We start from the raw sequence: 14,026 nt of genomic DNA, 5'->3' as shown, positions 1-14,026 counted from the left end.
GGGATGGAGGGAGGAGGGAGAGAGGGAGCAGCACTGGGCTGGTTGTGCAGAAAGAGGTGCATTCAAGGCTCTGCACATCCTTACTTTGGTATGCATTTACGATTAGTATGAGCAAATGTTGGCTTTTATAAACCACATTTAAACAAGGTAAATGTTTATATGCCATTTAAAGGTATGTAAAGAAGAAGTAAGGGATATAGGAATATAAAGGAAGTAGGAAAAAGACATGTTCATCACTTTAAAAATAGTTTAGAAAATAAGGCAATTAGAACAGAGGCATTGATTATTCATGTGCACAAATTTGATTTACAATAAGATGGAGGCAGACAGCAAAGCGTTTTTACACAACTGTCAAATTCGCAGGGAAAGCACAGGAGGGAATGACATCACGGTGATTGGGCGAGCTAGTGGTGTGTGCATGTTCACTCTAACTGGGAGTCAGTGACGGAACTAGTATTAATCCACGGGCGGTGGGGGGTATTCTTATTTATTTATTTATCTATTTACCAAGGGTGATACACATTAATCAACACGTCAGATTCCACATCAGTGTAAACATACTAGCTAAATAGCTCGTTTTCATCTGTAGTCCCCGGACAGGTTGTTATTTCCATGAAAATCAAGCACCACAGTACCAAGCCACAATACAAAACATCATTAAACCACAACACAATAGAGTACAATAGTACCTCAAAAATATACAGTACAAGACTGTGTTGACAAGTCTCTTCCTGCGATGGAATCTATTCATCCATAATGCAAGACTTCCTGTCACTGTCAATCACTGTCTGCTGCAGACAGAATGACACAATCGATAAAATATCAACGTCAACAATGGACCATCAAACTCCCAACACTGTATAAGCCCACCACCTCAGGAGCCATCAGGACAATTATTTTTTATCATGAGATATAAAGTGAGACCGATATCAAGACCACGAACGGGACTGGCACGTTACGAACGTTTGTTTTTGCGTCACTGTTTCACACGGTGCAGGTCAGACAGTCCATCCGTTCCAGCAGCCGAGCCATGTGGTAGTAATAAAGATTCTGGGACTTGAAACTTAAAAATGAATTATACCATGGTACTGGAGCGCAACCCCAACATTTTATTGATTCCACGTGTGTGTGTGTGTGCGTATGTGTGTGTGTGTGTGTGTGTGTGTGTGTGTGTGTGTGTGTGTGTGTGTGTGTTTCCACGAGCCAAAATGTCAATCAAGAACGTGGCTTATTGCGGGCAGTTTTGTCGATAATATCAAAAGTTAGTTACAAAACATGCTCAGAAAAGTAAGCAGGGCTGTGTCCTTGATGTACCACAAACAGAAGACAAGTAGACACCAAGACATGACATAAATAATGACAGTACAACATACAAATCCTTTTAAAAAATCAATTAAAAAATGTTTTTTAAACAAAGTTTAAGGGTATGCTTTGATTATTAGCATCGTTATGTACAGAGTAAAACCATCTCATTGTGTAAAAGCAACAAAACTGTTATACAATTAAAGAAGTATTGCTAAAATAATAATTGCAGAAAAAGTCTTGGCCTTATACTGTAAAACACATTCCACGTTATCGTTCAGAAGCAGCAGAATATTAATAAGTCCTACCATGATTTACAAAAAGGACTTTAAGATAATAATAGCCGTGGACCCCTAGACTCCGCCCCTCACGGTCATGTGACGCCAGAACTCCGTCTGTAACTCCAGAAACTCTCGCCCTGTTGACCGACCGCAACTCTGAAGGTAAGGGATATGTTTGGAAACATTAACATCCATAGATACATTTACATTTTTTGGAGTTATTATCCTGTTGAAACAGTAGTTTTAACTCTGCTTTGAGCTCAAATGCGGCTTCGCTACACTTTGTCGCCCAGTTTTTACCGTCACGTTTTTCTAACTGGTACATACTGTAATATCAGATTAACCGACTGCGACATTTTCACCCAGTAACCTGTGACAGGATAAAATAGTGATGTCTAACTTGTAAAATGTATTTGGATCGTTTTTTTTTTTTTTTTTAAAGCTCTATATGTCCATAAACCATGTTTAGGCAGGTTTAACAATAACAAATAGTGATATCGAATCATAACCAGGCTTCATGTAAATGTCACTTGTGATTTCAGCCATGCGGGTTGCAGTGATAGGAGCTGGAGTCATTGGTCTGTCCACAGCTCAGAGCATTTATGAGCAGTATCACTCCATTGTCACTCCCCTGATCATTGAGGTGTATGCTGACTGTTTCACTCCACTGACCACCAGTGATGGAGCTGCAGGCTTCTGGCAGCCGTATCTCTACGACAAGGGGAACATCCAGGAGACGTAAGCGTGTTCTCTCCGACTCTCTTGAGCCTGTCGGGATCATCCTGTGAAGGTGATCGCTGTTTTACTGAAGAATTCTCTTCCCCTCTAGAAAATGGAATAAAGAGACTTTTGACTACTTGCTGAGCTTCCTCAGTTCACCCGAGTCTGTGAAGATGGGGGTTTTCCTCCAGTCTGGCTACAACCTCTGCACCGAACCCTGCCCAGTGAGTGCAGCTTTGTGCTTCGATAATGCACCTGTGTTTGTTTCAACTCAAAGATAAGATTTGACCTTGTTTTGGAAGACGTATGGAATAAAAGCACCGCACGGTTGAAACGGTAGACAGATAAAGTTTGATGGTCATTACAGTGCAGCATGAACAATGCCACTGATTCAAAGTTCATTCAACTCATAAAGAGAATGACATACCAGAGTAATTTGGGCCTCTAAAACCATCAAGATTCAGCCTGATTGGGCGGCTTTGTTGGTTGCAGCATAGAAAGAGCAGCAGTGAGGCCACACTGTGGGTGAAGGTTAAACTCGGTATCTGTGGTTATTTAAGGATTCTGTATCTAGGTTACAAACAACCACTGGCATGGACCTTTTTTCTGAGTGACGTGTTTTCTTTTGCAGGATCCATCGTTTAAAGACATTGTCCTGGGCTTCAGGCAACTCACAGAACGAGAGCTGCAGCTCTTTCCCGGCTACAAGTAGGTTTTTGTGGACGTTGCAGTAGAAGAGCATAAAGTAGAGATGCATGTAGATACTGTGCTTGTTCTAATTTACAGGATGTAGAAGATATATACTGACATAACTCAAGAACGTATTTGTTGGTCCACAAAAGCAGCATTTTTTGCTTTTCGCTTTTGATGAAGGAATTTTCCCTCATGTTCCAGGCTAACTGGCTCAGCTAAATGTTTCACAGTAGCCAATAGCAATCCAAAATACTTGTGATTGATTGGACGATACTGGCTAGCAAATATGTGATCTAGTCACAAAATGAGTCAACATATATAGTACCAGAATAGGCACATAATTAGTTAATGTTTTTAATGACCCTCCTGTTTACGTCTGTTGTGCCTCACACGGCTCCTTCTCTTCCAACACGTCCAACAGCTTTGGGTGGTTCAATACGGCTCTCATGGTGGAAGGTAAAACTTATTTACCCTGGTTGACGGATTGGTGAGTGATCAACTTGTGTTACCAAGATGAGTTGTACTTGACTCCGTTGTTGTTGGTGTGAGTTTCGTGGTGCAACTGTCTGTAATGTCACTTATTACCATGTAAAAAGATAAAGAGGGACCTGACGCCTGCGTGTTCGCTACATTTACTTCAGTGGTTTTTGGATTCTTAATGTTATTCAACAGGATCAGAAAAGTCTTATTTTCGTCACTCAATTCTATTGAACTTTATCTGAGGGAGTAAAATGATAAAAGTGCAGCGTAAACGCTGTAAAATTAAGAGTCTAAATGAGAGTTGACTACCATCACACTTTGCTCAGGTGGAGTTTAAATTGCGCCGGACCTCACTGACCATCTTGATGTTGCTGTGGTCGTATCACGTCACTGGTTATGTTTGTACAGCGTTTCATATGTCAGAGTGAATAAATAAATCACTTTTAGATTATATCGGTGAAACTGCCAAATCACGCCTGAATCTGTTTGATGATTTATCCTTCTCGGTGTTCTGTATCAGTGAATAGCAAAAGTTCATTCAAACGCAGGTTGTGATTCTACACATAAAATGTTCACACAAATCGTATCAAAATCTCAATTTGTAATATGGAACTCACAGGAGGTGGGATATTTTCTATCGGGCTGATTAGTAAAAATACCATTCTACATGAAGTATTGTGCTGCAGGGATATCCCAGCCTGCTGATCACTTCTACAGACTTCTACATCTTTATTTGGTACAGATCCTCGAAAAACAATATCAAACCATTTCCTTTTCGATACGGTTTTATTGAAATGTGAATAATGACACATAGGTGATAATTCCCTCTAATATTATGAACCACATAGCCATGACATAAACAATCAAATCAGGGCAATCGCAGAGTGCATACTCCGCCAGGGTCGGCTCAGCAAAACAGTTTTTTGCTGTACTGAAGGGATCTGGTCCAGAATGTAAGGGGTTCTTCTTTGGTCCATGCTGCACCTCATTACCTCTTAGGTATCTTTGGAAATAAGTGCAATTAGATACTTTTTAACCCCATGTCCCCAGTCAAAGTTCAGACAGCTTGAGTAGTTCCGCAGACATTATTTATGACAATGAGCTTATTCATTAGTGTTGAGGTTTTTCTGTTCATAATTTATATCCAGTTTGTCGTTATTCCCAGGCTGCAAACTCGGGGTGTGAAATTTTATCACAGGAAAATTGGCTCCTTCAAGGAGGTCAGTGAAGGCTTTTTTAGTTGCCTGTATATAAATACATAAACCCATCCAAAATGTGGGCTTAACATTCGAAGAAACATACAGAATTGAAGCGCTTTCACTCGTCAGTGTCTTTGTCTTATCGTACTTCCTGTTTTCAGCTGGCAGAAACTGGCGCAGATGTGATAGTAAATTGCTCCGGGATACGGTCAAGAGAGCTCCAGGCCGACCCGGAGCTTAAGCCCGGCCGGGGCCAGATAGTGAAGGTAAGAGTGAGAAAGTTCCACGTTCGTTTAAACATCCATGAAAGCACAGTGGGAAATAGTTGTTGCCTCTTGTTATTCCTGTGTTTTTAAGGTGGATGCTCCGTGGCTGAAGCACTGGATTTGTACCCACAATTTTACAGCAGGAACCTACAATTCTCCATACATCATTCCAGGGTAGTGCTAGTGACAGTGCACTGATGAACACTTAGCTCCCAGAAACACTCAGCTGTGCTGTGTAGTAGCAGTTTGTCATCTCTCAGCATTACCCGATAGGTGTTGTGCACTGTGACATCACATTGACTCCATCCATCCTTGCTGAAGTTTTGCTGCGTTACCTTGCTGTCATTGTGCTTTCAGTCGGACCTCTGCTTGATTTGCAATCGTAGCGTTTTTTTGACATCCTGAGTTTTGCCCCTGCAGGAGTCGTCTTGTGACAGTCGGCGGTGTGTTCCAGTTAGGGAACTGGAACGAACAGAGCAATTCCGCAGACCATAAGCGTATCTGGGAAAATGCCTGCCAGCTTGAGCCCAGTCTCAAGGTGAGGTGTTAAAGTCTGAGTTCATAAATAATTCATAACATTTATACACGTGCAGGAATATTCACTCGATAGTGCTGAATGAAGATTTAAATGTCTTTACACTGAGAGGATAATATGGCTGACTTAGTGCATGCGATATTTGTCAGAAAGATTTTTCAAGTTAGTAACTCTTTGCTTTCTCAGCATGCCAGAATAGTGGAGGACTGGAGTGGACTCAGGCCTGTCCGCAGCAAGGTCCGGCTGGAGAGGGAGACGATACAGTCCAGCCCAACTCCAATAGAGGTAAACCGTAGCAGCAGATCAGTGCAGTATCAGTAAGTGTAAATGTTGATCCTCAGTTTCTGATCAGTCACCGTTCCAATAGGTGATTCACAACTATGGCCACGGCGGTTTCGGACTCACCATCCACAGAGGCTGCGCTCAGGAAGCAGCGAGGCTCTTTGGGCAGATCGTGGAACAAAAAGGCAAAGGGCCAAAGGCTCGACTGTAAACTGCCGTTGAGTAGCGACGTCCTTCGTGCCTGGCACCGTACCGACAGCCTCCCTCGTCTGTTAATAACATTTAGACATTCACTGATATTCATGTGATCTATGTAGAAATATATATTTGGGTTGTTTCGCTGACAATGAAATGTCAATGTAGCATAGTGTCAGCTGAGAGTGAGAACGATCAAGCGTGTATATTTTGGACAATGTTCCCAGTAAATCGAGAGAAAAATATATGAATTAATTGCTTTGTTTTGTAATAAATAAGAAGTCATTGCTCTTTTTGAAAGATTATTTATTACAGTATCATACACATTTACATCCAGTGTATCAACAAGAATCTGTGCACACAGACACTGAACGCAGCAGTATTACTCAACACTGGCACATAAGAATCAGCTGACTGTGCTAGTTCATAGATGTTGGATTTTTTTTAAAGAAAACTACGCTCGGTGCACTCTTCATGGAATAAGACCGGGTCCGTCTCCACAAAAACAAAGAACGACCGAACCAGGTATTGACACGTTATATACAGAGAGACAGAACGATGAATGGATGTGCACTTCATGGAGGGTTGTATGTGTACAGTCTGTGAAAGTAGAGCTATCGTTGCAGCATGACTCAGAGTTGCTGACGCCATATGCTCGAGTTAATGTTGGTTTTCTTTTAATCATACAAGTATTGAACTCTTGTCATTCTTACTAACTAGATTGAGTCATCATGGATGACCTCTTATTTGAATCTTCTAGTAGTGGAATATTTTGTAAGTTCATGTTTTACAGCAATGCAGGATCTGTGGAGTCAAATTTTGTGCTTTAAAACTGTGAGAGTGTGGACAGCACAGATGTCATGTAATGTCAGCTTCTGTTGCAGATCTGTCAGCTTGATGTAAACAAAGTCACAGAATGATCAGGAAATACCTTTACTTTTGATAATACTACTGGAATAATACTTGACTTTTTCCTAATTTCTTTCGGAAACAATAAATATACCGTCGGACGTCATCAGAGCTGGAAACTTTGTGTGTTTTTCTGGCCGCCCCTCATATGACAACAAAGAAAACAAAACGTTGGAACAATGGAAAAAGTGCACCAATAGGACAGTTTGACCTTTCACGACAAGTCCTGCTTTGATTTCGTCTAAGGACGTGTGAAAACTTAAATGAACCGCCTCTGCATTGCAGCAATGATTTTAATTTTTGTATTGTTTTTTTTTTTTAAACAGGCAATTTGTGCGCACCTAAGGTAACAAGATTAGGTAGTTTTAAGGCTTTGTTTTTCATCATTACTACTCGGTAAAGATGGTAACTCTGTGTTCATCTGTTTCTCTTGCATCAAACACAGGATTCCATTTCTTCATCAACAATATTGCATCACTCTCACTTGTTCAAGAAGAATGAACTCATCCTCCACCATGTGTTGCTCACTCTCACGTTGTTCTCTTTGTCCTTCCAGTCATCCAGTACGCAGTTATACAGTGGCGATAGTGTGACAGCAATGGTGGTTGAAGACTATAAGTACAGTGACATGTTGTAGAAAGATTGTGCTGCCTGGCTTTTTGAAGCCGCTGTGATGCCTAAACTGAAGAGTCACAGGATGGGACTGGAGATGGACACAGAGAGCTGGTCTAGCTTTCCCTCCTCTCCTTGCCTCTTTTCTTCACAGCAATCGTCTTTCAGTTTTTCTTCAGCCGGCTTGTCCTCAGCCCTGGGAGCCGGAGCTGGAATGAGGGATCCGCCCTGAGCTGTGGGATGGGGTACGGCCCATCATCTCCTGGCCCCATTCACGTTGGCTGGACTCCTGCAGGCCCCGGCCTGTCGTCTCTATTGGCAGCGCGCAGGAGGCGACGGCAGCTACAAGGCAGCAGCAGCAGTACACGGAGAGAGCCAGGTATACAGATGACTCCAACATCACCTGCAGGATTTAGCAACATCATCACACAACCGCTGCCTTGTTTTCTCAACTATATGAAGGACAACTTTCCAGGTGGTTGTTACCTGTGCTACAAATGGCGTAATGAGGGCACCAACCCTGGCCATTCCACTGCTGGTGCCCAGACCTAAAGCCCTGGTTGCAGTTGGATACACCTGCAGAGAAGACGAGAACACCTTCCTTCATTTACTCAATTCATTAGTTCAACCCGAAGTAATAACCATGTGCATTTAACATAATACAATCTAAACAACTGTTTGGCCTGGAACAACCAGTGTCTGAGCTCATTATTTCATTATTATTTCTACCTCTGGCGTGTAGACATATGCAGCTTGGAACCCTCCAGCGATGAAAGCTCTGGCGATGAATATCAGCACTGTCATGGATGCTCTGGAACAGATGAAGCAGGATCAGTGGAGAAAGAACAGATCCACTGTCTTTTTATTTAAGATTTTGACTGTCTTATTAGGATTCGCTTACCTTCCCACACAACCGTAGAGGGGGATGATGCACAAAGAGAAGACGAGGAAACACAAGGCCATGGTCTTCCTCCTTCCCAAACGATCAATAGCCCACAGTGTCACCAGCAGGCCTGTGGAACATGAATCAGTAACCTCTGCATGTTTGTAAAGTATAACACATCTATATTCTTTTACTGGCTGAAAAATTAACAAATGTATACCTGGGAATTCAGATAGAGTGGTCCATAACAGGTCTTTATAGTCATCCGAGTTCAGATATTTACACTCCAAACTGCATCGGAGCTCCATCTTATTACCTTTGGACACTAGAGGGAGACATGAAATAACAAATAATAGGGGTAGGCCCTGGAGTCAGCCAATAAATGTTTCTTAGTTCAGTCCATTAAAAGGTGTGTTGTTGAGTGTGTGAGGTTCTCTGTTGGTGCTGGAGCAGTAACTCACTCCCACATGCACCTCCCTCCTGAAACAGCTCTGTGGTGAGCAGCACCAGACCGTAGTACGAGAAGGCATTAGCAAACCTGAGGAGACACAACACTGGAAATTGAACCTGAAATGACTATGAATTAGGAGGAGGGTTGAAAAGATTTTGTAAAAAAAAAAAAAGTAAGTGAGTAGTGACTGAAGTTGTGACTGGATGACGTGATCATTCACACCATTTACCATATAAACCACAGCAGAACTGTGGTCCCGCGAAAGTGTGATGAAAACAAGTCTTGAATCTTCCCACGATCCTCCTGATGAAGAGAAGAAAAAGACAAAAAGAAACTGAGCTGGCAAATGTCGACACAGTTGTGGCTCATACGTGAGGAATGTTCAAATTAGATGAAGGCTTTTACCTGTCTGGCAGCGATAAGTTTGCCTAATGGCATGGGTGCACCATTCTCTGTAGCGATCCGCTTCAAAGTGGCCAGAGCTTTCTCCTGATTTCCTGTCAGCACATCGTATCGAGCGCTCTCTGGCAGCCACTGCTCCGCCACACAAAAGAGACCCATCAATGCTGCTTATTACCTGTACCAAGTGGCTGTCACCAAGTAGCTCATGAGTTCAGTGTTTTATATGTTTGTCTGTAAACTGGAACGATGATTTTCACCAAACATAGATGGGTGTGAAACAAGCCAAGGAAGAACCCGTGAAATTCTAGGCCCAATCAGTCATCGCTCCACCCCAACATACATGTTCTTTTACACTTTAAGTGTTTTCATTGGACAGTATTACAGTCGTGAGGAAGTAAATGTTGCTAATTGTGCAGTAACGAGGCTCCACCTGCTCAGATCTTTCCAAGATTTTGATGAGATTCCCAGACTGGAGGCATCTTCGAGGTGAATTTAAGTCCCGCCATAGCACCACCTAGTGCTACAGGAGGTGTGATAGTAGCTACTGGAAGTGTGCTAGTGGCTACAGGAAGTGTGCCTGCACAGTGACGTCCTCATGTGATGTACATTAGCATATGTGTTCTGTGGCACCACCTAGTGGATGCGGTGATATAAGTGATATTTTCACCACGGTGCCATTATCCTGTTCTTTCATGCTAAAATGGAACACTATCAGGTGTCATGGACACTTCCTGGGCTGGGGTGCAAGGGTTCATCCTTCACTGCAAAGCTTTAATTCTGGCCTGTGTACAAGAGTGCCAGGGGGAGAAAGTTGGCCTTGGTGGTGGTATGGACTGTCATGTGCTTTCTAGTTTACGATGCCATATAATGATATAATGAGAACCTTGTACTCACAAAACATAGGATGGCAAAAATAAAGAGAGGAATGGTAGAAAGTCCAAGCAGCCACCGCCAGCCCAGTGAGGGCATCACCAGGATGGCTAGGAGGACCTCAAACACAGTGCCCAACGCCCAAAATATCTGTGAAGCAACAGCAGCAAACACAGGCTATAAGAGAACAGTTCTGCTCAGGTTACATGTCTGGGAGATGGTTCGCCCCAGTCCATACCTCAATCAGCAAAATGCAGGTGGCTCTGGACTTCATCGGAAGAAATTCAGCATACAGTGTCACCCTTAAAAAGAGAGACACTGTTACTGAAATTGAATCATCACAGTGCTGCTGCCGGAAAGATGAATGAGGCTGACTCACGACTGCGGGGCTCCTCCAATGCCAAAGCCCACCAGAGCACGGAGGACCAGGATCCAGCCATAAATAGGTGCAAATGCACTCATCAGGCCATAGAACATCGTCCACAACACACTCATCTTCAGACCCTGTGTGCCCATGCAGAACATAACAACCTGCTCAATAAATGATGGCGACCTGATACATCTGTTCAGGGGAACGATGAGATTTTCCCTCACAACACATCCACGTGACATCAGAAATTCTAGATAGGAATCACCCAAAAGTTCTAACGTCCACAAACTCGCTCATTCATCTCACATGGACAACCAAGACTCAATTAGTACTTACTGTCTTTCTCCCGTACTTGTCGGATATGTTTCCCCAAAGGGAGGAGCTGATCATCATCCCAATAAACACTGCCTGTGTTCATCAACAAGAGGAGAATGAATATCAGTGTTGAAATGATTGCATGGTTGCAACAACAAATGATCAAGCTTATCCAGAATTTTCTAATCAACGCTGCATCTCAATTTGGAGATCCAAAGGAATAAAAAAATGACATTTTGTTTGTGATTAGAAATATAACAATGTTTGTTCCTCCATATTGCAACACACATTAAAAAAAAAAACAGACGTGTTTTCCACAGGTTTGTCACTGCAAGCACTTATTTCACAACACTTCTGAATCACATAATCAATACCAGTCAGGATTGTCATGCACTTTACAGACATTAGAGAACCATTACCGATGTTAGCAGCGCCACCTCCAGGCTCGGTAACCTCCATTCACAGTGGAGCTGAGGGGCTAAGATACTGAGGATCATCATCTCCATCGCATCGGCCATCTGAGCAAACACAAAGGACAATGATCTCTGAAAAACACGAGATTATCTAACGTGGAACATTCCTGGTAAAGAGAGGTTCTCACCCAGGACAAACCGGTGAGGATGGAGAGTTTCCACTGGAACGTTCCAAAGCCTATGGCCTCGACAGCATCTTCCACCATGAACGTGTCTGTGGGCGGAGAGATTGGAACATCTTTGAAGACATATGCAAATGGAATAACCGGGTACTGCAGAATATGAATTTACTCTACCATCAGTCGGATTGGCAAACTCCCGAGGTACTGCAGGTCCATCTGCAAGTGCCACAGACTCCAGCTCAGTCTGCTCTGCAATCCTGACAACCTGCTCTCGATTCTCGCCATCTTCCTCAGAGCGTGTGCTCTCACCTGTGCGCCGGAAGCGAACAACACTACAACAAACGAGAAAAGCAGTTTTTCAGAAACCCCAGGATATAAATGTCCACAAAATGGCTGTCAGACTGATCAAGGTTAAGGAATTATTTTGCCTTTTTCCCTTTTGGCTCTGATTTCAATTCTGTGAAAGGCTGGAAATCTATCAGAAATGGTCCAGCCTCCCCTGCCAGCTAAGTATTTCATTATTCTCTTTGCAGGGACAATGAAACTAACTCTTGATGTCTAAAACCCGTCACTGCTTCAGTCTATATTCACAAAGACATTCAGTGTCCCGAGAAGCTGCCCACTGGTGACAGATGCACAGAGAACCTTTTTCACTCCTCTCACTATATGGCTAGTTGAAGCGTTTTATGTCAGAGGGCGAGTGGAGGCCAAGGTTCAGTCCAGATGAGAGTTGGAGGCTGTTGCCTGGGTGATGTGAGCTTTTCCTGGCTTTGAATTTGAGAATGGGTGGTATTTACCGACAGCGCTGCACATGCACTTCACTACTTGGCAAGCTGGTGAAGGCTAAATACATAGACAAGCATGTTCCCTACAGATTGAAGGTGCAATCTTCCCCCACATTGAGCCTACAGTTAGTTTAGGAAGCTTTGATTAAACACTATAATAGAACATGGAGCGTGTCAGTGGTGGCTCATCACTGTAATTACAGTTTACTCCTTGCTTGCAGTGAGAAGTATTGGTGCTTCTGTGAGACGTCCACAAGTTAACCCATGTAGTTTTAGAGACAACGCCCATAATCTAACAGAACAACAAGGAAGCAACAAAGACCTCAGGCATCTGAAGCCGTATATAAACTCAGATAATCAGGTGAGTGAAAACAGGTGAACAGGGAAGCAGCTGATTGGCTGAGCGGGAGGCTGAGGAAAGGCAGGTGGGACTTAGAGAGCACAAAGACAAAAGAAATAAACAAGACATGATGCACCAAATCCAGATAGAATGCATAAGATGTTCACACTAAAGTTAAAAAGAAAGAAAGAAAGAAAGAAAGAAAGAAAATAAAGTATTCCCTGCACCACCTTGGCCAGCCTTTGGCTTATTGCAGCTGAATGGGAGGATTCCATAAAAACAAAGAGAACGCAGTATTGAATACTTATTTCAGGACAGAAATAAATCCATCCTGAGGAGTGTCAGCAAACATAATTACAAGTTAACTTATTAGTCTCTAATTCAGAGCAAAGCTCCTTCCTGTGAACAAAACAAACAAGTCTCCTTGTAGAAATGCTACGATCGCAGCTTCATCACGCTGTGATTTCAAACTACGAAGCCCTCCAAGTAATCTCTAGACATTGCTTTGCATTAAATGGTGGCGCCGCTTTTAAGGAATGCGAGCTATTTATGCTCCGCGAGCTAAGCAAACAAACACCGAGAGACGAAGCAGGCCTGCTGTCCTGGATTAAAACCGCCTCAGTCAAACCAAACAGCGATTATGTGCACATGGAGGGCTACTCACGGCAGCTGTCTCAGCTGGAATAGATCATCGTCCATTTTGGTGATTATTGGATGACGCGCTGTTTGGCCTCATCGCCGTTTACATGATCACGACGGGCAGCGATTTCAGCACCGAGGAGAGCGACCCGCTCCCTGTGTCCGCCGACAGCCAATAAGAGGCCGAGTCACGGCACGACGCACACACACACACACACACACACACACACACACACACACACACACACACACACACACACACACACACACACACACACACACAGTGCTTTTTAAATATAAATCACAAACATGTCCCGTTCAAACAGCTTTCTATCTCTTCTTATTTTATAAAACAGATATGAATAATTTCCTCATACAATTAATTTTCATATGGTGGGAAGCAATCCAGGTGCTCGCAGGCTTAAATAATACAGCTATAGTTAAATCAGTTAGGAGCGTTGTATTTAATTGTGCGCTGATATCGTCAGTGGAAAGTTTTTGAAAGCTCAACTTCATTTTGGTTGCAGTTTTTTTCAGGAAAACGCACACAAAAAATCGATATAATTTTTATTCGTTAGCAAAGGCCGGACATGAATATTTACAGTACGTATGTTTGCATTTTTTGACAAAAATCGTTTTTCCCTAACTTGTACGCCACCAAATATTGCTTTTCTTGAACTAGAAACGTCTCACGTGAATCGTTTGCATCTAAGCGTTTCCTTCATACAATTTGATTTTTTTTTAGAGTTTTGATTGATTAAAAAAGTATATAAATAAATTCAGGTCATGTCCAAACTCATATGTTTGTTGCCTGGGCTGTCCTGAATAAATCTAGTGATTTCAATAATGTGCGCAACAGAAATATGTCGGCCGGACTTTAAACCTGTGAACACGTCGGTACG

At 42.8% G+C, this 14,026-nt stretch overlaps 2 protein-coding genes across 3 annotated transcripts; one reads left to right on the top strand and one right to left on the bottom strand.

Moving 5' to 3' along the window:
- The first annotated feature begins 9 nt into the window (after positions 1 to 9).
- On the top strand, positions 10 to 8,156 carry LOC147259883 (D-amino-acid oxidase-like). Of its 2 annotated transcripts, none has more exons than XM_086206117.1 (11): positions 10 to 88; positions 2,126 to 2,321; positions 2,413 to 2,527; positions 2,935 to 3,011; positions 3,418 to 3,483; positions 4,642 to 4,696; positions 4,837 to 4,941; positions 5,033 to 5,115; positions 5,362 to 5,479; positions 5,663 to 5,761; positions 5,844 to 8,156. In XM_086206117.1, exons 2-11 carry the CDS (start codon positions 2,128 to 2,130, stop codon positions 5,967 to 5,969), a joined length of 1,038 nt encoding a protein of 345 aa, XP_086062243.1. In that variant the 5' UTR covers positions 10 to 88; positions 2,126 to 2,127; the 3' UTR covers positions 5,970 to 8,156. The 2 variants fall into 2 exon arrangements, with proteins under 2 accessions (XP_086062243.1, XP_086062242.1); XM_086206116.1 differs by lacking the exon at positions 10 to 88 and adding an exon at positions 109 to 1,745.
- svopa (SV2 related protein a) lies at positions 6,250 to 13,300 on the bottom strand. Its single transcript, XM_086206115.1, has 16 exons — positions 13,150 to 13,300; positions 11,535 to 11,692; positions 11,367 to 11,452; positions 11,185 to 11,283; positions 10,787 to 10,858; positions 10,460 to 10,584; positions 10,319 to 10,382; positions 10,105 to 10,230; positions 9,214 to 9,342; positions 9,038 to 9,111; positions 8,819 to 8,895; positions 8,578 to 8,682; positions 8,376 to 8,487; positions 8,204 to 8,285; positions 7,961 to 8,050; positions 6,250 to 7,877 (listed from the first exon to the last, which is right to left on the bottom strand). Exons 1-16 carry the CDS (start codon positions 13,182 to 13,184, stop codon positions 7,665 to 7,667), a joined length of 1,647 nt encoding a protein of 548 aa, XP_086062241.1. The 5' UTR covers positions 13,185 to 13,300; the 3' UTR covers positions 6,250 to 7,664.
- Positions 13,301 to 14,026: the final 726 nt, after the last annotated feature.

This window comes from Aulostomus chinensis, chromosome 6 (genome assembly GCF_037954235.1).
Source record: "Aulostomus chinensis isolate RoL2024-O1b breed Wild chromosome 6, RoL_Achi_v1.0, whole genome shotgun sequence".
In the NCBI taxonomy this organism is placed as follows: Eukaryota; Metazoa; Chordata; class Actinopteri; order Syngnathiformes; family Aulostomidae; genus Aulostomus; species Aulostomus chinensis.
The sequence above is the reverse complement of the archived record's forward strand: the minus strand, read 5'-3'. Positions and strand labels throughout refer to the sequence as shown.